Source organism: Brachyhypopomus gauderio, chromosome 20 (assembly GCF_052324685.1).
Source record: "Brachyhypopomus gauderio isolate BG-103 chromosome 20, BGAUD_0.2, whole genome shotgun sequence".
Lineage (NCBI taxonomy): Eukaryota > Metazoa > Chordata > Actinopteri > Gymnotiformes > Hypopomidae > Brachyhypopomus > Brachyhypopomus gauderio.
Genome location: NC_135230.1, coordinates 13,682,865 through 13,709,257, shown reverse-complemented (window position 1 = coordinate 13,709,257; position 26,393 = coordinate 13,682,865). Strand labels below are relative to the sequence as shown.

The 26,393-nt window shown below is 47.0% G+C and overlaps 1 protein-coding gene across 2 annotated transcripts in view; it reads left to right on the top strand.

Annotated features, from left to right (window-relative positions):
• LOC143484019 (rho GTPase-activating protein 6-like) overlaps window positions 1–25,088 on the top strand; it is a 71,365-nt gene extending 46,277 nt beyond the window's left edge. For both annotated transcript variants that reach the window (XM_076982446.1, XM_076982447.1), the window contains exons 2-13: window positions 8,116–8,275; window positions 11,316–11,387; window positions 13,319–13,596; window positions 13,849–14,044; window positions 14,169–14,224; window positions 15,815–15,965; window positions 16,285–16,433; window positions 17,927–18,106; window positions 19,206–19,297; window positions 20,549–20,820; window positions 20,924–20,998; window positions 21,771–25,088. In XM_076982446.1, the coding sequence (XP_076838561.1) occupies window positions 8,116–8,275; window positions 11,316–11,387; window positions 13,319–13,596; window positions 13,849–14,044; window positions 14,169–14,224; window positions 15,815–15,965; window positions 16,285–16,433; window positions 17,927–18,106; window positions 19,206–19,297; window positions 20,549–20,820; window positions 20,924–20,998; window positions 21,771–22,339 (2,250 nt within the window). In that variant the 3' untranslated portion in view covers window positions 22,340–25,088. The remainder of the gene's footprint in view (window positions 1–8,115; window positions 8,276–11,315; window positions 11,388–13,318; window positions 13,597–13,848; window positions 14,045–14,168; window positions 14,225–15,814; window positions 15,966–16,284; window positions 16,434–17,926; window positions 18,107–19,205; window positions 19,298–20,548; window positions 20,821–20,923; window positions 20,999–21,770) is intronic.
• The last annotated feature ends 1,305 nt before the right edge of the window (window positions 25,089–26,393 follow it).

Sequence of the window (26,393 nt, the reverse complement as noted above, 5' to 3'; positions counted from 1 at the left end):
ATGCATCAGAGAAGACATTCTGCGAAAATTAAACCGACAACTGCAACGAATGATGCAATTAATCTTTATACTTCAAATGCAAGTAATTTGGTTTCACATCAACACTTAAAATACAGCAAATAAAGATAGAAGGCGCATTTTAAAATACAAATGATAAACATGTAATTATTAGTATCGTGTGCTGCCTGTGGCTTGGAGGCCGTGCGGTGGATGGGACCATCTTTTTAGCGAATGTGACAGGGGACTCATAGCAGAGTAATTACGGTGGCTAGTGGCAAATGACGCAGTATTTGTCGGGACACGCAGTTATCCGCGGGTGGTTTTGCGGTTGAACAGCACGCTGTCTGTTCGCGTTTACGTCGAAGAGCTTATTGGCCTGGGCCAGCTGTAAATGACTGTAGACAGTGTAGTTTATTCCATCGTTTGGCTTAGCGACATTAAAATGCGACATTAAAGCCAAACATATCCATACTGTGAAACAGATGACAGCAGTTGGTTCGGCATATGTCGCTTTCAAACAGCAATTGTTCGGCTTTTGTATTTTTCCGTGTTTTTGTTTGATATAGCCTAGTATAATTCAGCTCGCGCGCGAACACGTGCGCGCCAAAAGAGGGAGTGAAAAAAAATCTTGGACTGTTTTTCTAGAGTCCTGAGGCAAAATCAAAACCCAAGTGGATTTTTAAAACAAACTGAACTTGATGCTGCCCATATGAGCGCGAACGGCCAAGCAGGACAGTCAGCTGACTCTCTATCAGTTCTTCTGTCAACAGGCCTCTGAAAGCTTGCCATACTATATGCTGTAATCATTTACATATTTTCATTAGCTCGCTGCACTGTTGTTTTCCCTACTAAGGGATTTACCGTCTGGCATGTGAAGCAAGATTACACACATTCCAGGGGTGTAGAAAAAGCAACTCCAGCCAAAGAGAGGGAATAACGTTGGGGGGAGGTGGGGGTATTGAAGAAAGACAAGGCAAGATTTAAACAGAGGGGAGGTAAAAAAGATGTCTGCCTTTGGACGAGACACGAAGGCTCTGTGTAGGGGAGTTGAGTTTCAGAGAAGTTGCAACCACCTGCTATAAAGTGTCTTGAGGTTTCCAGGGTGGTCTTTGTGAAATACAAGCTCATACGTCATGGATCAGTGTCTACGGTTGACAGTGCACGCTACATGGTTGTGGTGAGGAGTCCCCGTGGAGCTGTGGGAGTTCTGGGGGGTTTGGGCAGAAGGACCATCCCCCGCTCAATGGACCCTCGATGGGCACACAAGATGGGAAGGAGAGGGTGGGGTGAAACTTCACGGTGATTAAAAATAAATAAATAAAATAAAAGGAAATTATATTAACAAAATGAGCGTCTTTCTTTCTCGTCAAAATGCTTCAGTGCAAATTGCAGCTCTTGTTGACCAAGGCATTGTGATATTATAAATACTACAGTTCTTACTCTGGGATGGCAGCGTGAGTCTGAGTAAATGCCTTGGTTGTGTAGAATTGGTATCACAAAACCTTCAGGAAATTATGTAATGTGACATATTATGTAACAGTAACAGCATCTTTAGCTGCAAAATGACTCCTTGAAGCCACTATATATATATATATATATATATATATATATATGTGTGTGTGTGTGTGTGTGTGTGTGTGTGTGGTTGTGACCTGCAGGTGTAATGATTGCTACTTTGAAGTCTAGATTGATGCTTTACTCTGCGTTCAAAACTCAATTATTCCCACAAAAACTAACTACTATGTGGCGTCAGTTACATCTTGCTGCATATTTTCCCTTTCTCAGGTGATTATGTAACCAGGTCCAGCGGGATAAATTGTTTTACCATCATTTTCATGTTTATTTGTTTTAAAGTATCACTTACGTATGTTCCCAGCTCCACTGAGCCTTTCTCATTTTTTGCCAAAACAATCTGCTTCATGTCACTGCCCAACTGGGTCTTGCATCATCGCATGCAGTAAAATCTCCCTCTGCCTCGGCTGACTTCATATCGCCCCGCCCCACCCCAACCTCTGACCAATCGCGTGTCAGTGGGGGAAATATAGATTAGCAGCGGCAGGTGTAGGGTATATTACTCTTCCTGCTCTGGCAGGATACACCGGTGCATCATCGGTGATGTTCCAGACGGACGTGTGAGCTGTCCGAGATGAGCTGCCATTAGTTGACACCCCCCTCCAGTTAAAAAAAGAGAGAAACAAAGAGACGGAAATGGAAAGAACAAAGAAAAAGACAATAAAAGAGATCCGTTCCTTTGAGAGTGTTTTTGCAGTGTATACATGTTCACCAGGGTTACAGCACCAGTTAGGATCCTGTCGACAACGAGAGGCAGGAGGCCCCTTCCCTGGCGATGTGTGGAGTGCCTTACTTCACAGGCACAGATGTGTGTGCCTGATATCCTCCTCGGAGGGTTCTGGGAGCAGACGTGTTTGTGCTTGGGGCAGATGTTTCAGTGACACATGTGCATTACTTCTTGCCATGATTTTTTAGATCTTGGGTTGACACTAGGCCATGTTTCACTCACACTAGGCTGAGATATGACACACGCTGTTAGAATGCAGTTTCTCAGCGTCAGATAAATACTCCGCACCAGAGTATCTATCTGTGTACCTGTGTGTCTCACTGCAGGCATCATAAAAGGATATTCTTAACCACGCAACTCATGGTTAAGTAACTGGTACATTAAATTGATCATTTACATATGACGTTCAGTGGACTGTGAATCTCTTTCTCTCTCTCTTTCTTGAAAGACCCTTAACATTGTTACAAACTGAACAAAAAACTCAAGCCCTTCAGACAAGTCCTTAGCAGACCCCCTTTGGCTGCAAAATGGATTAAGTTTCTATGAGCCTTGCAAACTGGGAGTGATTTTCGTCCAATCTCCCTCGCAGTTTTGCTCCAGGTTGTTGACGACCCTTGTGGACTGCAATTTTCAGACATTGCCAAAGATTCTCGGTTGGATTGAGATCTGGAGTTTGGCTTGGCCATGGCAGAACGTTCACCTTGTTGTTGTTGTTGTTGATGTTATTGAGCCACCCCTGTGTTGCTATGGCCTTGCGATTGGGGTCATTGTCCTGCTGAAAGGTGAAGCCTCTCTCAAGCTGCAGTTCTTAGCACACTGAAACAATTTGTTTCGCAGTATCTGTTTGTATTTTGCACCATCCATCTGGACTTCATTTTTAAATAGATGTGCAGTCCCCACTGAAGAACAGCACCTCCACAGTATCCCGCTACCTCTACCCTCCAGAGTTGAGATATGTTTGTTGTGGAATGGGCAGAGTTTGCTTTGTACCACTTATAATGTCTTGAATTCTGGCTAGAAAAACACCTTTTTTGTTAGTTGACCACAAAACCTTATCCTACATTTAAGCTGGGTTACTCTGATACATTTTGTCAAACTCCAGATGTGCTTTTGTGTGTTTTTTTTCTGTAATGTCTTCTTTCATGTCATCTCCCCTATACGCTGCTTTTATGCATAGGTCTTGATATTACTGACTGGGGCAACTTCACTCCAGTCTCAGCCCATGACCTCTGGATGTCCTCCGGAGAGATGATGCTATCCTCTCTGTGGCCATCCTCACAAGTCTCTTTCTTGTTTGGACATTGCGTTATGAGGACAGCCTTGTTTAAGCAGGGTCCGCATGTTTTGATGCAACTTCCATTTCTTCACAACTTCTCCACAAGTTTTCCTTCACAACCACAGTGGTCTTTTAATGTAATGTCTTTAATCCAGAAAAGGTGAATGGCAGTTATATCAGATTCATAGGTAGATGCTAGTTATAAGCCAATTGCATTCATGTTATATTAAGTATCTTGTTCTAAGGATTTTTTTGTAAAGTGGTGGGATGAAGAGTTGTGAAATCTAGCACAGGTTAGGTGCAGATCTAATGCAGCATGTACCAGACCGAGGGAGCTGGGCTATGAAGTCATTCCAGGTCCCCACTCTCACCTGTGGCCATGAATGCCTGGAGATCCTCCAGGAGTAGCTGGAGGACGTAGTTGAGCCGGAGACACCTGAGCTTCTCACGTCAGACACCTGGGACACTCGCCCCCATTACCACCGCAGTCCTGACTGTTCACTTGTTCAGTGGATGGATGTGCTGTTTGTTCAGTACTATGAAAACATTCTTCCCAGCTGTTGATTTGTCAGTCACAATGTCCAAGGTTTTTTTTTTTTACTTGATTTAGCTTGGCGTGATTTTCTGTGAATAAATACTGTGAATTCCTTTCAGAGCGTATTGTGTTTGTGTGTGTGTGTGTGTGTGTGTGTGTGTGTGTGTGTGTGTGTGTGTGTGTGTGTGTGTGTGTGTGTGTGCGTGCTGCGTTCACCAGGGCTGTAATTCAGTTATGAGGAGGGAAAAAAGCACCTGCGTCATACCACATGCTGTTGTCCCAATCATATTTGAGGCAGAGTGTTGGGCAGGTGGTGCGTGGGCATAAACTCAGATCAAATACATTCTAAAGAACTCACAAACAGCAAAATAATCACACTCCTTTCCTAAAGCAGTCTGCCTGTGTCACAACCCTGCTGACAGTGAGGGGCTATGAGCCACATACTCACAGTATCACGCTGGAGCAAATCACTACGGGTGTCTGCAAAATGGGATGATGAAAACAGCTCAAAATTAAGAATAGACGTGAGTCACCCAGAAACCCGGTCCTGTTTCTCCATTTCTTGAGGATGTGTGCCGGCCAGACTGCCCCCGTAACCAGGCGGCGTAAACAAACGTGGAAATGTTGCGGAGTGGAGAGAGAAGGTCCCCCCGAGTCCCCCGTGCCCCCTGGACCCCGTGCGCAGGTGTGCACTCGAGCGCGTCACCTGTCCTGTGCTGCTGATGGCCCTCTGCGCTTCAGTCACCGCCTGTCAATTGTGCGTGCTTGTGGCGCTAAGTGGTTGTCATGGAAACCTTCGCGCGGAACCCAGTAAACCTTTGCGGGCGCTGTGTACGCGTAGCCATGGAAACGCAGATTTCGTTTTGTCTCATATTGCGTGATTGCCTCTTGCCCGTAGCGAAGGGCTAAATCAGAGCCCGGTTAATCGTGCTGATGGAGTGCGTGGCACGGCGTGTGCTTGAAAAAGCTGAAGCCTGTTGAATTATAACAGATGAAGGAGAAAAGATGACATAGTCGTGGCCGACGCTCGTGAGGAACCACTTACGTATGACTTATGTATCTCCATTAAAATCTGCAGATTTGTGAGTGTTTTTCCAAAAACATCCAAACAACCCCCCCTCCCTCCCCCGTGTCTTTTTTCTTTCGTCCAGATTATTTCCACCCTTCTGACCCTTGTTCTGTGTTGAACAGACTAAAGTTATTCAGGCAAAATGTGACTGTCGTGTCTTTGGTTTAGTTCATGTCCACTTTGTCGGCTCTCTCTCCCCCTTGGAACAGCGTTGACCATTGACCTAAAGCCCTCCGAACGTGGAGGGTCCCAGTCACATGTGAACCACAGCTCATTTGGTCATGTTCATTTAAGTCATTTGAAATGACTGAAGACTCTAATATGAGGGTGCTGGCGTGGCTGTAGGTAATAAGCCAATTTTATTAATCTCTGTAGTATCAGTCTGTGTGACATTCTTTTATTTCTACGTAGTGTCTGCGTATTATTGGCAGAAAATTCACAATTCAGGCGCTGATGTGAGCCGAGAACTGCACACACCCCCCCAACCTCCTCCCCCCCACGCCATAAACATGTTTTTTGACACATGGTGTTTCACCCCAGGCTTGAACCGACTGAAGGAGATGAACAACATTGAGAAAGAAGAAACGTGTCAGGGAACAGAATGGGAGAGAGGCTGATGCATTTGTGCTTAGCTGGTATCAGTTTGGACGAGAGCCACAGTGTAAAACACCCCTTGCTGGGCGGGATTTTGTGAATGGTGTTCTGTTCTCTTACTATCTATTGAGGGGGGCTTTTCATGTGCCACCCCCCCCACATGGAACCCATTGAGAGATGAGGGGTGTGTACAACATGCTACATGCCTTGTGGTTGAGGCCCATGGGGAGGTGTTGGTTGGGGGGGGTTGAAGAAGGAGGAGCTGTAGCCATCCAGCTGAGGAGTGGGGGCAAACGGGTGGAGCAGACAAAAAACATAGCAAGAAGTGTCCTGAGCTCCCCAGTGAGGGAGAACCTCCACCTTTGATGAGGTTAGCAAACCAGCTCCATCTCATAAGCAGCAGCTGAACAGGCTCAGACATCCATGAAAAAAGAGAAGGTTCAGTTGGTGCGTTAATTAGCCTCGACACCGCGAGTTAGTCACAGCCAGGGCGCTGGCAGACGCAGAAAGGTTTTGATTCGAGTCCTTGACTCCGTGAGGAAAAGAGCCATGACGGTATGCAAACAGACTGGGGTGCGAGGGGCCAGCGGGCGGAGCCCAAGCACCTCCGCCTTAATTAAAACCAGCGCTGTTTTCGCCCCGAGGCTCCGGCGGAGTGTGCGAGCGTCAGAAAGCCCGCAGTCACGGTCCGGTTGCTCTGTGAGGAGGACGGAAAGCACACGGCGTGCGGCTGGGAGATGCGTTTCGCAGGCGTGTCTTGGCAGGCTGCTCCCGCCGCCTGGCTGGTGCTCTTCCTCTCGGCTTCCTGTAGGACTCTGTCACAATGTCCCATCAACTGTAAATCCCCCCCACCACACGCACACTCACCCCACCCACCCTGTGTCGCCATGTGTGAGCCTCTCTGACCAATGAAGTGGCTTGGCTTAGGACCAAACCTCTTTGACTGATTTTAGATGGAAACACTGCGATTTGTGAGGTCCCCAAAGGGGACTGAGGAGGTTTGAGGAGAACCTTAGCAGCCACCGTACCGGCTCCTCGTTCAGGGGCGTCAAGGAATGTGGAGGGGTTGCGCCTTCAACTTTGACCTCTTGGGTTGTGAGAGGGTAGAGTAGGCATCTGCACACATGCTGAGAGTGGAGCGAGGAGCTGTGTCACACACACACACACACACACACACACAAACACACACACACACACACACACACACACACACACACGCTCCTTCCGTTTCTCTTGCACTCGCTGTCCTGTTCTCTGCGATTCTAGCGGCTGGCGTCGGATGTGTGTCTTCCGTCACCCCAGCCCCATGGGCTCTATGTGTGCTGGGTCTGCTGGCATTTTATAAGTTGTCGACTCTAAATTTTGAGTTGTAAATGCCAAAATGTCCCATTACAAGATAAAATTCAGTGGAAGCCAAAACAGGAAGAGGGCCGTTTTTGACAGAACCTCATGCCCTTATGTTGTACACGAACTGTAGGCCTATACACACAGCAGGCAATGAGGGACTGAATGTACAATTCTAAGGACGTGACAGGCGTGTAGAACTATGCAGTTAGCACACATGGCATGAAATGCATTTCAGCGTTGCGCAACTTGTGAAGACTGACTCCAGAAACCAGATTTTGATGTTGTTCAGAGTTTTAATGAGTCATTTGCTTGAGTTTCTGATTTATTGACTATCACAGTTCTGAAAGTCTGAAATTGTATCCATGGAAATAAGGTCTGGCTAGTGCTATATCACTGAACATGCAGTCATGCTGATTCTATCCTGTTCCCCCACAGAGGAAAAAATAACAAGCTCAGGACTTTTTGCCTCGATAAGAGCAAAATGGAAGTCAGTCATGACCAGATTAGAGGATTAAGGTAAATCATACACGCATCATACAAATGCCTCCGGCTAGCAGCTCAGCCACCCCAAACTGCCCTGCTCTGCCCCACTTATGGCTGCAGTCGTTCAGCGTGGGATTCGCTGATGTTTTCCTCGGATAACTCTGTGACCTGTTTATGTTATATCAGCTTGCTAAAACTTGTCCTTGTATGCTCGCTCGTATGTATGGCCTCGCCGCAGAGAGGTTTCATGCTTTGATTTACCGATTAGCATTTAGCATGAGCAATTAGCCCGTACGTCTCAGCCCGTTTGCCATTAACGTCAACATGTCGTTGGAAAAGCAAGAAACCTCGGGACGCCGGCGGTCTTTCGTGTAAACGATGTCTTCTGCTGGAGCCTGTCTGCACCCGCGCCGAGCCACATCTCGATAAAAGTCGGAGCGGTATCGCAACACTTCATTAGGATGATTGTGGATCTGCCGCGTGATGTTTCTTCATCTCCTCATGTGTGGCAGGGAGACTTCACCTGGAACAGCCTGTCTGGACGGGCCGTGCGGCTCAGGCCCGTGGCCATCCAGAGCCTGTCGGAGCTGGAGAGAATAAGGCTACAGGAGGTTGCCTTCAACCGTCTGCTCCAGGACTATGACTTGGGTTGCCAGATCACCATCCCCAAAGGTAAGATCCAGCCTCCCCTAGACATCTTAAGATCCAGTGTAGGTGTGGTGGTCCTCTGCCTTTGCCTGACGATGCTGGGATGGTCTCCAGCACCCCCGTGGTTTACACACCGCATCAGCCTGTCCTTGTCTGTCCTCATGTGTGGGGTCGTTTGTACGAAACCTATTGTACAAAACAACCTGGCAGAGATTGAATACAGGAAAACACCCCAAAAGGCTTTTCAAGCACCATGGACACTTAGCTGCACTTTTTTTTTTGGAATGTAGCCACCCATCATCAAAATGGACAAGGGAAGTAGTAATAGAAAAGGAATAGTTGACATTTTTAGCTTTCATGTTGGGGCAGTAACCTGACGCTGGCCAATGACCTCGTGTGAGTCGTGCTAGCATATTGTGGTGAAGCACGCAAGGGCTCGTAACTTCAGAGGACCACGAGGTCTGGAGTCACTTTGATCTGCTCGTGTTAACAGACCCAGTCTGTACCGATCAGCGGCCAGGGGCCCTGCATCCTGTTCTGAGACACTGGAGGAACACCTCTGTTTGCTGGTACACACACACACACACACACGCAGGACACTAGCCCGAGGGGAACATGCAGGGTATTCGTTCAGTTCTTCATCTTTTTGGTGCTGTATTTTAGTTATTGTGAGATTTGATATTCATTACTTTGATGATACAAAAAAGAGATGACAGTGTCTGTAACTGGATGACACCGGCTTCGGGAAGTATTCCGTGAATTACAACGGACTCTAATCACTATCTCCTATCCAAGGCTTAACTTTAACTATCTGTACGGCAGCTGTGAAACTAATTTCAGACAAGCATGAAAATGAACTCAGATCGGCATTAGGTGGCCAGCACCATAACCCCCGCGCTCGTTTGAACCCGAGGCCCAGCTGGGGCGGCGGGTCCTTTGGGATCTAGTAGCTCCAGCACTCCTTCTTCAGACCAACGTTTACCTCCACCAGGAGACATGGCGTAGGTGACTGGCTTCCTGTCTGACGGTGAACGACTTTGATTGCGCTGCAGAAAAAAACCCCATCTCTGGACGTTGCATGCTGAAAAACAGCCTGTGCGTTTGGCCCCGTCACTCTGGCTGACCCCCCCCCCCCCCACCCCCAAAGCGATTTACCACGCTAGCCTGCGTTTCCTATTCGGAGCTCAGGATGCCCATGTGTTCGGGACCATTCCTCGGCGGTATGACGGGAGGTTTTGTGGGTGTACGGTGTGGGTTGCTTTCATTATTTATCTTGAGTCTGGCGTGTGTTTGGCAGAGGCAGAGCCCTCCCAGGCCATCCAGCGAGACAGAGGGGTGAAAAGAAAACACTGCGTTTGAGTGATTTCACGTGGCGCTGCGCTGGAGGGAGGGGACCGGAGCTTCCTGGGTTTTCCGTTCAGCCACGCAAACCCCATCTGAGAAGAATCCCAACCATTTCCTCTTTCCCTCTCTCCCATCTATCTGTCTGTCTTAGACGTGTGCACATGGCTGTTCTGGAGGAGGTCTATGCAGAAATTAGTTCATGGCTATCTGAACAGTAGTGACGGTGGAAGAAAAGGTCTTTCTTACTGATCTGAGATCAGATTTTAATGCAAAGTTGTTCAGATTTGGGAAACCCCTATATCGCAATAGCTTAATATCTTGTTTATCACCTGAACTTCCAATGCTAATTTGGAGTGTGTGTTAAACAATCCCTCCATGTCAGAACCGAATGCTGCAGCAGTGGCTGTTCATGAACCGCGTGGACTTGTTGAAGCTCCACCTTGTGGACTTTTCCATACAGCATATCTGATGATGGATGCTTGTGGGGAAGTAGGGTGGCTTAAATGTGATGGCTGACATATAGTTGCTCAGATCCACAGTGGTTTCACGTGAGATGCGCTCCAAGAGCACACTATTCCACAGTAATCCCACGTGAGACGTGCTTGAAGAGCATGCTCTGTTCCAGTGGTCCCATGTGAGATGCGCTCCAAGAGCACACTTTATTCCACAGTAGTCCCACGTGAGACGTGCTTGAAGAGCATGCTCAGTTCCACAGTAATCCCACGTGAGACCTGCTTGAAGAGCACGCTCTGTTCCACAGTAGTCCCACGTGAGACGTGCTTGAAGAGCACGCTCTGTTCCACAGTAGTCCCACGTGAGACGTGCTTGAAGAGCATGCTCTGTTCCACAGTAGTCCCACGTGAGATGTGCTTGAAGAGCACGCTCTGTTCCACAGTAGTCCCACGTGAGACGTGCTTGAAGAGCACGCTCTGTTCCACAGTAGTCCCACGTGAGACGTGCTTGAAGAGCACGCTCTGTTCCACAGTAGTCCCACGTGAGATGTGCTTGAAGAGCACGCTCTGTTCCACAGTAGTCCCACGTGAGACGTGCTTGAAGAGCATGCTCTGTTCCACAGTGGTCCCACGTGAGACGTGCTTGAAGAGCACGCTCTGTTCCACAGTAGTCCCACGTGAGACGTGCTTGAAGAGCATGCTCTGTTCCACAGTAGTCCCACGTGAGATGTGCTTGAAGAGCACGCTCTGTTCCACAGTGGTCCCACGTGGCATTCAATGATGTCTGAGTGAAACTGCATGGCTAAGTCTAAGGAAATCTCTATTCAGCATGTGGCTGCATTCCTGGGCCTGCAGGAGCATTAGACTGGTCATTTTGAAGAAAATGGCATCCTTCTGTTCATTTCTGAAATAACGTGTGCCAGATATTACAGGTTGCATACTGAACCGCTCCTCAAAAAATCTAAGTAATAAGTTTTTGTTGTCATCATAATGCATTTCCGCCATTGACTGAAGTGAGTGAATCAGCATCGACCTGCAGCCTGCGAATAAAGTTCAGGAACACCTTTTATATGTCCCATCTCACTATTTTGCTGGACACTTCTAGAAGTGGAATGAGTGTGATTTGTTTCTGTGAACACACCTCAATTATTTTAGCCAGCAGTGTGCTTGCTGGTCTGAAGGCTACGTGAGCATTTACTCCTGATGCAACTAGTAAAATCCCAGGAGCCATTTGTTAACTGGAGATGCTGCGTTGCTTGTGTTTACAGACGGCCAGAAGAGGAAGAAGTCTCTGAGGAGAAAGCTGGACTCCTTGGCCAAAGAGAAGAACAAAGACAGAGGTAATGCTGATGTCAGCACACATTGACCTCTCACCCCTCTAGACTAACATCATAGTTATGATGAGTGCATTTACCGAATGTTAATGTTATTCAGTACGAGATCCGACCAAAGTTCTTCAGCTTCTTGCTAAAATGCCCAGCAAGACATTTCTGCCAGGTCCTCTGTAGTAAAGTGTTTTCTCCATACTCCGATGGGCAGGACAGGGACAGGTGTCTCTCAGATTCCAAATTCCAATTTTGTCCAGACCACTGAGGTTCACGAGAGACTGAGTTTCATCGACTGTAAAACCCCAGGTGTAATATCTGGCCTACCAACAACGAAAAAAAAAGTCAGAAAAGGGTAGGGGGAGCAGATGCATTTACTACTGAGATATATTTAGAAAAGTGTAACGTTTTCCTTGTAAGGGGACGCAGCACTGATGAGAGGTTGTTGGCCTCAGACGACATTTTTGGCAGGGTGTCTGGATTTGAGGGAAACGAATTAAAACAGCAGGAAAGCCACTACGTCCCACACCGTGCCCACGTGCTATGTCTGGCTACCATCAAGTTTACAAGGAGAGAACACGTAAACAGATTGGAGTTGTATCCTGCCCTCTTTGAAGCTTTGAAACCTGTGAAAAAAGCAGTTTGAACATTGTTTCTGTATACTGGTAAATGTGTTTAATCTCTTAGGGGGGACATGATGTAGTTTGTCATTGAAGTTAGATTTGAACATGTTTTGTATGGGCTCTGTTTCATAGATCAAATTCACAATCTGGGCTGATAAAGCCAGTTGATGTTTACATACCTTTTCAAAGTTCTTGAAAAGTATACATTTTTAGAAGTCTTAATAAACTACTTCATTCCCCCCTGAGTCCAAAAAGGAGCTTTTGATTACACTGTTTAAAGAGACGCTTCCAAGCTTTTCACTGTTGGTTCTCTCAAAGTTGTTGATGACAAGAGGCCTCAGAGATTACAGCCAATCAAAACGCTTCAAGCAGAAGCAACATAAACAGAAAAACATGGAGCAGGAATCCAATTAGTGTGTACCGAGGAAACTCCACTTGAAGGACCAAATAAATGCTAACACCTTGCTTTCATATTCCAGCCCTGCAGACCTCTGACATTTTCTTTCACTTAAATGTGTTTACTTTTACTGTTATGACACATAGTATTATAATCTTTTTCACTCACCCAAGAGATCCTGTTCATTACACCTGGTTGTGTGAAGTATGAGTGAAAGTCAGATCTCCTTTGAAATGGTCTTATAAGAGGTTTGCAGCCTTCGTAGAACCCGTCCCCCCTGGCTGGAAAACACACACACACACACACACACACACACACACACACACACACACACACACACACACACACACACACACACATTCTCCCAGCATGTCTGTTTTGTCTCAGACGCTGGTCAGTCAAGGCCGTCTGTCTGTTTAGGACAGCGTGTGGTGTTTTATCTAATTGGCTGCCGCTGTTCCGTTTTCATTGGCCAGCTGTCCACAGAACAAAGCTACACATGTGGCATCCACTGTGTGTGAATAGTGCCCAGTGAAGCGCGACTCCAGTGAAGTGCGACTCCAGTGAGCGCAACTCCAGTGAAGCGCGACTCCAGTGAAGCGCGATCTCCAGTGAGCGCGACTCCAGTGAAGTGCGACTCCAGTGAAGCACGATCTCCAGTGAGCGCGACTCCAGTGAGCGAGACTCCAGTGAGCGAGACTCCAGTGAAGCGCGACTCCAGTGAAGCGCGATCTCCAGTGAGCGCGACTCCAGTGAGCGCGACTCCAGTGACCGAGACTCCAGTGACCGAGACTCCAGTGAAGCGCGACTCCAGTGAAGCGCGACTCCAGTGAAGCGCGACTCCAGTGAAGCGCGCAACACCTGGATCGCAGATTCCATCGGCTGTGAACTCCGAATTCTGACCCCATCGTCTCTTTGCCTTCCAGAGAACGCTGCCCAGGCCTTCGCCATCTCCCTCTCGCAGGTGATCGCCAACGACCGGACGCAGCGGCAGCGGCAGGAGGGCCAGCGCCAGGACTCCGCCCCCAGGGAGGAGCACAAGGACCCCAGCGACCTGGTCTCCTCCATCTTGCAGTTCGCCACTAGCAGGCGCTCCACCAAGGAGCTCTCCAGCAGCAACTCCTCCCTCAGCTCCACCTCGGAGACGGCCAACGAGTCCACCTCGCCCAACACGCCAGAGGTGGCACCTCGAGCCCGCAGGAGAGTAAGGGATCCCCACGTTTGTCTCTTCATTTGAACACAAATAGTTTTCCTTTTGATGACCATATAACCATCTTAGTGGTCACATTGGTTATTTACGCACAGATCTCTCCGAGCCCGTTTACAGTGTCTTAGACTCTGTTTAATTGCAATATCTATACTTAACATGTAATTCAGACACCCTGGTAAGAATTGTGCATTTCCATTCACTCCTTACCTCTGTGAATGATGATGATGATGATGATGCCTTTGGCAGGGCGGCATGTCTGTGGACTCCATCACTGACCTGGACGATAACCAGTCTCGCTTGCTGGAGGCACTACAGCTCTCTCTGCCAGCCGAGACGCCCAGCAAGAAGGAGAAGCATCGGGACAAGAGGCTGAGTCTAAACCCCATCTACAGACAGGTTCCCCGCGTGGTGGACAGCTGCTGCCAACACCTCGAGAAGTATGGTATGCCGTCCGCCCGTCGAAACACCGCCCTCTCGTACGGATCGGAAACCCCGCGTGACGCGTGTCGTGAGCGGCACGGCCGCTTGGTGGGCAGACGTCTGAGCTGCACCCTCTTTTCCTGTAGGTCTGCAAACGGTGGGGATCTTCCGAGTGGGCAGCTCGAAGAAGAGAGTCAGGCAGGTAGGAGTGCCAGCTTCCACCACCGCACCACATGACACACCACATGACACACTTCCACCACCGCACCACGTGACGCACGTCCACCACCGCACGTGACGCCCCTCAGTGCCATCAGGCTGTGATCTTCATGCATTTATAGTGCTTCATGGGTTATGCTGGATTTAGTTGTTACACTAGGACATTCATCAGGACATTGATTAGAACATTCCTGGCTTCTGTTGTCTCTCCTCGGTACTGAAACGTGGACTTTTAGATCTGGCCCCTTGCCCTGTGAAGGGAGGAGGAACTTCTATCATCAGGTGCCTGATGATTTAACCAAACTGTAGGTCAGTGTGGTAAAAGGTCCAGATAGACAAGACGTTATTTTCTTAGATTACTAGGCTGTTGTTTTTACTCAAAACATGAGGATTTACGTGTAGGTGGAGCGGGTGTAGGTGGAGTGGGTGTAGGTGGAGCGGGTGTAGGTGGAGTGGGTGTAGGTGGAGCGGGTGTAGGTGGAGTGGGTGTAGGTGGAGTGGGTGTAGGTGGAGTGGGTGTAGGTGGAGCGGGTGTAGGTGAGAGGAGTGTAGGTGGAGCGGGTGTAGGTGGAGCGGGTGGAGGTGGAGCGGGTGTAGGTGGAGTGGGTGTAGGTGGAGTGGGTGTAGGTGGAGCGGGTGTAGGTGGAGCGGGTGTAGGTGAGAGGAGTGTCTTGGCGTTTTTGCTGATTAAACAACACTGCGATGCCTTTCCTCTCACCCTCCTCATTTTCTGCACAACACAACAATGGCTGATTTTATCTTTCATTCACAGTGCTGCCAGAAAGTCTCATCTGGGTTTGGCCTTTTCTTTCTCCCTCTATGGAAAGAACAAGTTTTATGTCAACAGGCTCCTAGAGAAAGGGCAGTGTAACTTTCTTTTTTCTTTCAGAAATCATGGCGTAGTTCATATGCCATACATTTGTTACCTTTACACTAGGGTTAGGGTTACTGGGGTGTGAACTTGTAGGCTTATTGCCTAGTAAACAAATATCAGCATCCTCGGAAGGGCCTCGTACTCAAATTGCAAAAGAAGCAATTTGAGAAGAACCTGTTGGCCGAGGTCTGGCGATGGGAGAGAGGCCAAAGGTCACGCAGGGGTGTTTACATGACCTGCCACAGCAAACAAAAAATCCTCCCAAAGCCCCAAATTATTATTACAAAAATAAGCTGTGATACATCCACATATAACAATGTGAATACTGAACTAATCCACATCACACGTCTTTCACCTTATACTCTGTCGTCTTCCCCTCCCCCGTCCCTCTCTGCCGAGGAACTCGTTTCCTCCACACAGGCCGTCCTCCCCAAGCCTGTCCGAGGCGTCCGCCGGTCTGCACTCGCATGCTAAAACATGCATATTCTCAGATTAGCACACAGATTAGCACAGATTAGCCTCCGCTCGCTCTTAAAGGGGAATTCAGTGCATCTTAAAGAGCAGATTCACGGCCCCGGTCCAGATGGGAAACGCAGACCTGCTTGGCTAAGCGGACCTGGCTGGGTTCCCGGTATATGTGTGAGTACGCTGGGGGAGCTTCCACGAGTCTAACGCCCGCGGTGTGCCGATTTCGTACAGCTTCGTGAGGAGTTCGACCGGGGCGTGGACGTGCAGCTGGACGGGGAGCACAGCGTCCATGACGTGGCGGCCCTGCTCAAAGAGTTTCTGCGGGACATGCCCGACCCACTGCTCACCAGGGAGCTCTACACTGCCTTCATCAACACCACACGTAAGGGACTCCTTTTCGCACCACGCACAGCTAAAGTTTTATATTTAAACAGCCTTTGAAGGAACAGATATGCGTCCGCCAGAGTCGAACTTCGTAGACTGACGAGGGACCCGTTAGCGTGTAAAAAATATTTCCGACCTCCTCTGGGGATTTTAAGCCCGGTCTTGTAAACACACGTGTTGTGAACATACATGTTTCTTGGCTGGGACCTGCACCGCTTACGAGGCCAAACGAAGCAGCCCGGTCTGGTAGCGGAGACGTGGTGGGAGTTGCTATGGTGTGACCTTTGACCTTGTGGCCTTAATCCGACCTTTGACAGTGATGGAAGCGGAAGAGCAGCGTCTGGCGATGCAGCTGCTGGTGTACCTGCTCCCGGCCTGCAACAGCGACACCCTCCACCGCCTGCTGGAGTTCCTGTCCACCGTGGCCCAGCACGCGCACGACACGTGCGACAAAGACGGACAGGAAGTAAGAGGCGGGCCCCTAACGCGCTCACATCAGCGCAGCACAGTTTTTAAGCTAAGCGCTGGTGGTATTTGTGGGTTTCACATGTGAAGAAACGATGGCGTCATATTTTTATAGGGATGTTTTTTTGGAAGTTTTGGTCTGTGTGGAGTTTGTCTTGTTATATGTTTAGGGATCTCAGTTATGCTTGGGCGACATACTTTACTGTTTTGCGGTCAGTTTATAAGTGCTAATAAGTATTTTAGCAGGATCCAGCAATAACATCTACATTTGAGTTATTTCTTACTTCAGAGACTACTGGGGATTAGCTTAGCCTGCATTAGTCTACATCTGGCAAATGGATGTCGTATTAAGGTTGCTTATTAGGGTCATTTTGGAAGTGTGATCTCAGTCCATGGTAATGTGGCCAATGTGAAACCGATACTTACAGTATAATGGAGAGCAGTTTAACTGCACGGTGTACTCTGGAGACTAAAGTGACACTAATTTAACACTGGTGACTGATTTTCACAGGCTGCCTGTGTAGTGCTCTGTTTTCAGCACTATAGCAACATCAGTGGTGTTGAAACTCCAGTAAACGCCCGTGTGCTGTATGTACATGAGAGGCTCTTTTGGCTTTAAAAGCCCCTGTGCGTGTTCTCCCGGGGCAGCATGCCCGGGCCGGGCCGGGCCGGGAGCCTTTCCCACGTGCCCTATCTGCCCTCATCTGCTATCAGCCACAGGAAGCTTGGGTCGTGTTACACGGTGGGGAGGGGGATCACCGAACAGTTTCCATCGCAGTTGTGTCACGGGGGGGTGGAGGTGGGGTGGAGGGGTGTTAGGGGTTGGGAAAGGAAGTGAAGATGAAGCAGTGATGCAAATTAGGGAGGTTCCTGGGAGCAAAGCTTAAGAGGTATTTTTAGCTGATTGGGCCAGTTATCACATTTTGCTGGGAATATGCATGGGAGAGCATTTGAGTGAATGTGAGAGTGTTTCACTGGGTGTTTCCTGTACATTTGAGTGAATCTGAGAGCGTTTCACTGGGTGTTTTCTATACATTTGAGTGTGGCAGACACACACACACACACACACACACACGGCCTGCCCTTTAAAGAATCCATTAGTGAGATTAACTGGGTTTCAATCCTGGTGAACAAATCGCTGTAGTTACAAAAACAAAATAAATCATTCTGGGTTTGATAAGTAACAAACAAGACGCTGGCACATAGGGAAAGGTCAGAGGTCAACATCTGAGGTGCTGAATAGCAGTCCACAACCAGTGCAAACTCTGTGAGGTATCTCCTTTGTATTATTACCATGTTATATACATCATACATGTCCACATTTCAGATGGATGAGGACTGTGGCTTTGTGGAGTGGTACCATTTCACACATGACCAGCATATGCAGTAACGTGTAATCAAACCCAGTCAGAGCGCGGATCACTACATACACACAGCTGCCCTCGACTCCAAGGTCTGTTTTGTATAACGAACGTTGTCCGTTTTGGCCCACAGGTGACCGGCAACAAGATGACGTCGATCAATCTGGCCACCATCTTCGGGCCGAACCTGCTGCACAAGCAGAAAAGCTCCGATAAGGAGTTCAGCGTGCAGAGCTCGGCCCGGGCCGAGGAGTCCACCGCCGTCATCGCCGTGGTGCAGAGGATGATCTCCACCTGCGAAGAGCTTTTCACGGTGAGGGCGACAGCGGGCTGCATGATTGGTCCAGCTGGCGGAGGGGGTGGGGTCTCCAGCTGTAGATGAGGTTGATGTAGACCAGAATCTCAGAGAGAAGCAGGCGTATATGAATCCCGATCCTGGACTGAAGCCAGAGCTTTATTCTGATGTTGATTTGACATGAATCTCACACTCAATGACTTTGATGAGAGAAATGGGCGTGTGGGTCAGACAGCCCTGCTGTGTGTGTGTGTGTGTGTGTGTGTGTGTGTGGAACACCCTTAACAGTGAGGAACAGGTGCTATGAAAGTGAATGCTGCCTTTCTATACAGTAATGAAACACTTTAGCCCAGACCCTGAAACGCCCCCCCCCCCCAACACACTTTGTTGTTCCTTGAATAAGTGTCACAACCACCACGTTGTTGATCTCGCTTGTATCCACATTTCACTCATCCCTCCATCCCGCCTCATGAAGCATAGACCAATGCTGTTCCCTTTAAAGACTGCACTGGGAATCAGAAGGCAGCTAGACTGCTGCTTTGTGTGTGTGTGCATGTATATAATATGTTTGCGTGTGCGTGAATCAAACAGCTAGACAGGGAAGGCCAGCAGAAGGCTGTGGGTACAGAGGACTTTGTCGTGGACCCAGAAGGTTTTAGGGGTCACACCTCCTCCCCAGCCCCCATTTCACTCTTTCAACTCTTATTTCTTAGAACAGCGCCTTTGTGTTACAGTATACAGAGTTTAGTGGGTGTTTCATCTCGGCAGCAAAAAACAGCGCTGAAGTAACATCGACAGTGCTGAATTAACTATTACCAACTGGACTTTAAATAAACACCGTAGGCTATTGTAACACACTGCGCGTGTGCGCTGGGTTATATGTGGTTTATTGTACACTGTCAGCGTCAGATGCTTTGAGAGTGAGTCACGGTGAGTCGCTGCAGATGTGGCTGTGAGCCTGCGGGAGAGCTCAGACGTGAACTCCGCGCATCGTCTCGTGTGCATGCGAGCGAGTCGGCGTTCGTGCGTGCGTCTGTGGCACGGGCTGGTCAGTGGGGGGGTGGGGGGCTGATTCGTGATCCTGGAACATTTGATTAAATGCCGGTGGCGTTGGCAGGTGTCTCCTGATCTGCAGAACGAGGTGCTGATGAGCTTGCTGGAGACCGATCCAGACGTGGTGGACTACCTGCTGCGGCGGAAGGCGTCACAGTGAGTGAGCCGGTCCGGCACACGCAGACACGCACACACGTCATACTCAAAGCAACTGTGACTCAAATGTATAAATGTAATTTTTTAGTGATAAAGTCCACGGAGTATGAACGGATGGGAAAATAATTATAGATTTATGGATATATATTGCCCTCTGGTGGCCACTACTGAACAGTATAACGGAAATCACTGACCTCGGCAGAAATGTAAATACCGTCTTCAGCCCCGTCGACAGGGGGGGACAACCGGGTCTGTTGTCCCGGGCCCCAGGGCCAGGGGGGCCCATCAAAGAGCCCAGCAATTTATTTTTTATTTAAAGTCTATAATTTTAAATAATCTTGAAATCTTTCATTAATATAAATTTTTGTACTCAACATAAGCTCAATGGCTAAAATATATGTTTTTTTAACCTATCTGCATATTTTCCATTAAGTGCATACACCCCCGCCTCCCACTGAAAAATGGTTTGATCCAGCATCGACCGTAGCTGGCTGGTACCCGTCCAACAGCGGGAAATACAGTGGTGGATAGTTAAAGTAAATACAGAAATCTGGAGCGCAGAAAAGAAAGTCGAATTTTAATGTATTTGAAAAGTGCTGGAATTTAGGCTAAAGTACTACTTCGTTTCACAACAAATGTAATTCCAGGACGAAAAATGAGAGAACGTGAAGACGTTAAGATTGGGCGTTTTGAAAATAAACAACCATTAAATAATGTAAATAAAAAGCAAATTATTTCGAGTATATGTATAAATATTTAACTTAATTATGTTTAGCGTTCAGGGAAATATTGAAATGGACATTTAAAGTGACGTACAAGTGCTTGAATTCCACCTTATAAAGGTGTATGAACCCTGCAAACGTGACTTTGTTCATTGCGCTGAAGCGCGGCGCGCGCGAAGTTACAAAATTCGAGAGGTGCACGACCTCGCGAAGAATCGAGACCCTCGCGCAGGTTCGATTACTTCATTTTCGCCGCGCGGACCCTCGCGCCGCTCGTGACACGTCAAGTATAAACCAGTCAGCTGTCAGAAACAGCTGATGTGTGGCTGTATTATATACTATATAACCTAACACAAGGATTGTCTGCTACAGAGAAAATTCAAATGACGTAAGCCGGGGGGGGGCACATGAAACTTTCTTGTCCCGGGCCCCAGCAAGACTGTCAACGGGCCTGACCGTCTTACAAAATAGCAGCGTGCTTCCAGTGCCTTCCGAATGACTTCTGCTGTTTGTGTTCATTCTCCTCCAGGAGTCCAGACTTGTTGAACTCGGACGCGTCCTTTTCCCTGAGCGAGCGGAGGTCGTCCAGTGACTCCAAGGTGTCCAGCGGTGAGTTGTCCCCATACGACAACAACTCGCCCGTCCTGTCGGAGAGACGAGGGGGCGGCGGGGGAGACGGCAGCTCGGGAGGGACGAGCGTCACGGAGCGACTCTTCCACGTTCCAGAGCAGTACACCCTGGTGGGACAGGTGTCGGGTCACACCAAGAACACGGTCTCAAACCTCTGGTCCCCAGCAAAGGGTGAGACCTTTGTTGAATTATTTGATGATGCTAGCGTAGCACGATGCTACATTGACATCTGATGTAAAATGGCGTTAAAATGGACCAACCTTTATTCTTTCAGATATTTCAGAAGCGAACATCTGGGGAGCCTGGCACGCCACACTGAAGCCAGGGCTGAAGGAACAGACACACACAGGTACCACACACACAGCTACAGAAGCTCGAGACGAAAACGTTCAACCAAAAACAACCCGAACCTTTCCTCCAAGTCTTCGCTTATGGCATGTAGCATCATTAAGAGAGTAATTAGTAAGACATTTTGTTTTTTGTTATTTTTAAATAGAATGTTTTCATTGTGGTTGTCCGTATCTATTCATTTCACAAGAATTATGGCTGTTTGTGGACTTAGCTCTCTCGTTCAGTGGGCCTCTGTGAGTCTGTGTGTTTGGTCAGCATTAACAGTCCATGCACAGGAGAGCTTCCAAAGCCCCTGTAGATGACTACAGCTGTACAGGGGCTGTAGCCCCTTGGCACTGCATCTGAAACCCAAGTCTGAAGAATCCCATTCACTAGATATGAATCTTATACATTGATAAGAAGCAAGAATACGTGTATAGCCATTCAGTGTCAGATACTGATGCCAGTATGGTATCAGTATGACCGGTCCAATATGATTGGTATCTACCAGACTCGATCACAATACATTTTTCATTTATCCCAGAAGCAGCCATGGAAGAAATTATACATTTAAAGCATCTTATATCCTGATTGAGGAGCAGTTATCAGTAGCAAACATATGTACTGCTGACCTTGGTGTTGTGTGCCGGGTGGCCTACAGGGTTAGGGGGATGTTTGTTGGCAAGTTTGGCTGCAGTTGGGTTTTGTATGGACCTCCTGGATCGTGATAATTCGATCATGTGATCATAATGTGATGCTAGTTATGAATGGATGTTGGCTTGTTCTTCTAGGTTCCCATGGTGATATGTCAGAGGGAAGCTCACGCAGCTCGCAGGAAGGGATTGACAATCACCAAGGCGACTCCAAGCAGCTCGTCCAGACGCAGCCGTCTTCGGGCGCGACCGAGTGTCGGCAGCACCAGATGGTGACGCGCGTGCACAGCGGCCCCCAGCCGGGTCAGCGACGTCTCCATCTGAATCTCCACCCCGATTGCCGGTCGGCGTCTGGCAGCTCGGAGGACCTTCCGGTCAGGAGCGGCCGTGGCGTGACCAGTCCCACGGTGTTCCCCAAACCAGCCGACAGCAACGAGGCACGCCTTGCCCCACGTTCCTACAGACACTCGGCGTCGACACCTCCTACGGCGTCACCCGTTCCCTCCGTTTCTTCGGCCCCCGCAGCCTTGGCTCAACAGCGCCCCCCGCAGATTGGGAGGCCGGTTAATCAGAACTCATCCACTACACAAGGGGGAGCTCTGACTCCCATGAGCCCAGAGTGGCAGGAATGGCAGAGAGACAGGTGGCATATCTGGCAACTCCTGTCTTCAGACAACGCAGACACACTGCCGGAGACGCTGGTCTAAGGACACGCCAACGTGGACCCCAAAGGACTCTCAGCCTCACCTGTGATGAAGAAATGTGTCTGTACAGGAAAAGCCACTACCCATGTGTTCGTGTATGGGGTTCAGCAGATCATGGCTAAGACTCTTGCCATACCCAGTGCAGCACTTTCATTGTCTTGAACTGAGAAAGCAAAAGAGAAAGACATTTAAAAAAACCCAGCTGGTCCAAGTCGACCCCACCACAAAGTGAAAGTACAGCTGTGGTCCGGGGTCTGGTTCCAAAACCACCACGCCCTTCCTCACGTGTTGCTAACTCCTCTAGGAAAACCCATGTTGTAATTAAACAAAAACTCAACCCATACACTTTGTTTCAGTTTAAAGTTGAGCCCTTTTTGTAAAAATTACATTACAGTTACACTGCAAAAACAAAACGACCCAAAAAGTAGCTGTTGTAACCGTGTACCGTGGACTTACGGAGTCTGAGTGCAATGGCCTAAAGCAGGTGAGAAAGGGCTCATTTTAAGTTGAATTGGAACCGATTGGTGTATTATGGATTCTGCGTCTGTGCCTCTAACCTCTATGTGAGAACATGGATAAAAGTGAGGACTTCAAATCAGCCCTCGTAATATCCATCCAAACGGAAGGTTAATCCAAGATTACATCAAACCTTTAAGTCATACTTTTATATAAACAAATGGAGATGTACAGCATCCTTCATCTGTGGTGTAACTGCTGTCTCTACCTGCAGTTTTTCTAAGAACAATATTTTTGTAATGCACTGAAAGATACGACATGAGGTGAAACTTAGCATCACATCAAAGAATAGTAATTATAGATAATCCCAATTCCCCTTTGTAAATACACCAAAGGAATATCACCCCCAAAGCTGCTAAATCACACGTGTACAAGATGACTTTATAGTGTAAGGTATATCAATTCTCACTTTACCTCTATCATTTCAGTAAGGATTAAAGGACAAAAAATACTATTGTCTATTAATTAAGAATGTGCAATGTCAGTCTTTGAGTGTTGAGATTAAGGTGTCAGAGGAAAAGCTATATTATATATAGTAGCCTTGTAAATAATCTGGGAAACATTTAGGCATTGGTTCATGTTTAGAGCACTTAGTAATGGTACCTACACTCCAATGGATTTGGTTAAACAGAAGGAATTCTACTGATTTACCAAAATTTCTGCTCATTGAGAAAAATGACTAAAATTGTGCTGAATTAAGAATTTAGAATTAAAGCAATCCCTTAATGTAGTACTGACTCCGATTTCTTCAGTGTTTGTGATGCACAATGCTGTTCTGTTTGTTCATATGAAACACCAAAAATTATATTGTAGACCAAAGCCTTGTTGCAAAATCATTGGCAGTGTCTAAAACATATGCCAGTGTGTTAATAACCATATCATTTTAGAAGCTTCAAAAGCTGCAGACTACTGACTCCTGACACTACTGTGTGAATAATTCAAACCAGTCTGTACATATGACCACTTTTCAATGAGCAATTGATTACAGAAATTTTGAAGAATTGGTGCAGTTCCCTTTAAACCTATTTGGCTTGAAACAACTCACTCTTTCTTTGGAATAAATGGTGCCTTTCATTTTAAAGCTTTGGCTAAAAGCAAAAATACCTGATATCATTTAAACAACATTAATACATGTAATAACAAAATCAGTCATTTCTGTTCACAGTCTTTGAATGCAGCTCAGCAACAATGTCAATGGCTCTAAGATACAAGCACTGACTGTGAGAACAACCAACACAATGTCAATGGCTCTAAGATACAAGCACTGACTGTGAGAACAACCAACACAAACAATTTTTATTCAACCAGCTGTGGACAGGTTTATTAAGCTTTGAGATGGAGTTAAAAGTTCTTGAGATTTATCTTATTTCATTTAGGTAGACCACCAGCACCAGTCAAACAACTTGTGACCATCAACAACTTGTGACATCACTTGTTTGTTAACACGACATCTTCTTCAAAGGCAGCGTTAACCAGTCACTTTGCTTAGGAGTGGGTTCCCTTACGTGGAACACAAGCTTGCTAACCAATCACTCTAGTTTCTACATACGGTTCTCTACGTGAATTTCTGTCATTTTGATGCAAGTACTACCATACCTGTTGTGTTGAATGAACCCACTCTTCAGTTCTGTATGGTTTCACATTGCTCATCAGTAAATATTGCAGCAAAGGCTAAACTCAACCTTCTAGCTTCGCTGTGGTGAACACGTTTGCCTGCAAATGTTGCATTCCAAGTTCCTGATATATTTGTAGTTCATTTGGTGGTAACAGTTGCTATAGTTCATCATAATATAATGCTTGCCAATAAGTGTTAATTGGCACAGAATAATTTGATTCATTCACAGTCACCATAGTTGTCAATTAGACTTGTGTACAATTTTGCAATTGTGGGGAACGTTCCAGAAATCTCAAAGCTTTTACTGTGGTTTAACCTGATTGTGTCCAGTGCCAAACGCTCTCTCCCCACCAGTACTATTCATTTAAAATATGTTGTGTAATTATGTTCATAAGTGTGTAATCTATGGCCCAAATATAAGTTAGATGTTGTTACTTCAAAATCAGTCATTATTGTAATAAGGATCAGTTTGTACTCTATACAGATAATGCTTTTGTATGGTCTGACATTTACTGTGAAGCTTGCTTTGATATTGTTTTTTATTTTTTACATTTGGTATTTTTGGTATTTTTTGTTTGCTTTTGTTTTAAGCAAGTCTCATTAAAACAAATGAGAAATCAAGAGGGATATCTTAGTTTTGTAGATGAAACGTACATTTGCACAACATCACAAATGTAGCCTATAAGCTATATGGAAAAAAAATGTGGATAATTAGTAATTACAGATTTTGTATTTGGGATGTACCCACTGCTAACCTGCGCATTATCTCAAGAGAATTATCACTGAGACACACTGGCACAAGAATGGGACAGTGATGTTAAATGTGGGCATTGTCGTGGGAGGACACCTTTGACACACATCTGTTAAATATCTGTCCTGCTAGGTCCACTCTGTTAAGTGCTATTGATGTGGAATGGAAACGTATAGGAGCCGAAGCTCAGCCACGCAGTGCAGAACATACTCGCCTTCCCACAGCCCACATGCGTAGCGTTTAGAAACACCTGTTTTCATGTTACAGCTTACAAAGACGTTTTAAGGTCCCAACTTTGTTGCAGCAATTTGGGGACACTGTCCTGTCCTAAAACAAACCTGCCCTTGTGTACTAAGCGAGGTCCATAAAGACGTTTGTTGAGTTTGGTGTGTCCTGTGTCCTTCACAGAGCCCTGACCTCAACCTCCGAGATGAACTGGAATGTTGATTATGAGCCAGGCCTTCTCATCAAACATTAGTACCTGACCACACAAATGTTCTTTTGACTAACTGAGAACAAATTTACACAAAGACCAGCATCTTGTGGCAAGCCCAGTCTGACCAGTTCACAGCATTGTTCGTGCAACTGTCAAGTGTAGAACATCTTAAGCCCTTGTAATAATACGATCAAGATCAAGTTCATCTGACAATATTAAAAACAACAGCATTGTACAAACAGAGGGACAAGACCTGTATTTTGTCTGGGAGAACATACATATTTTCTGAAAGAAACATGCGATTTATCTGGTCTTGTCTGTATCACTATTGAGAAAAACCTACATTTGTTCATATAGGCCTGTTGTCATATAGGTTCATATAGGCTAATCTACTGCACAGAGTGCTAAAATATTAGACCACTTTGTACTCTGCACCGGAGACTTAATCCAAAGCTTGTACCAAAGCTATACAGGTGACTGTTAATATCACATGAAGTTCTGTTAAGAGTACTTGGATATTCTTAGCAGAATGACTGTGTTCCCATGTTTGGGAACAGTTGCAAGTAAATCTCACTGGCATTTCAAGCTAATCATTGCATCATGCACATCTACAACAGCAGATATGACCCTGTCTACCAAGAATATGCCATCACATTCAGCCCTGAAATGGAGAAAATCCCCAAAGTCATTTCCAAGAATCCCTGGTTAGCATTGCAATTTATCTTGGCCCAATAAATGT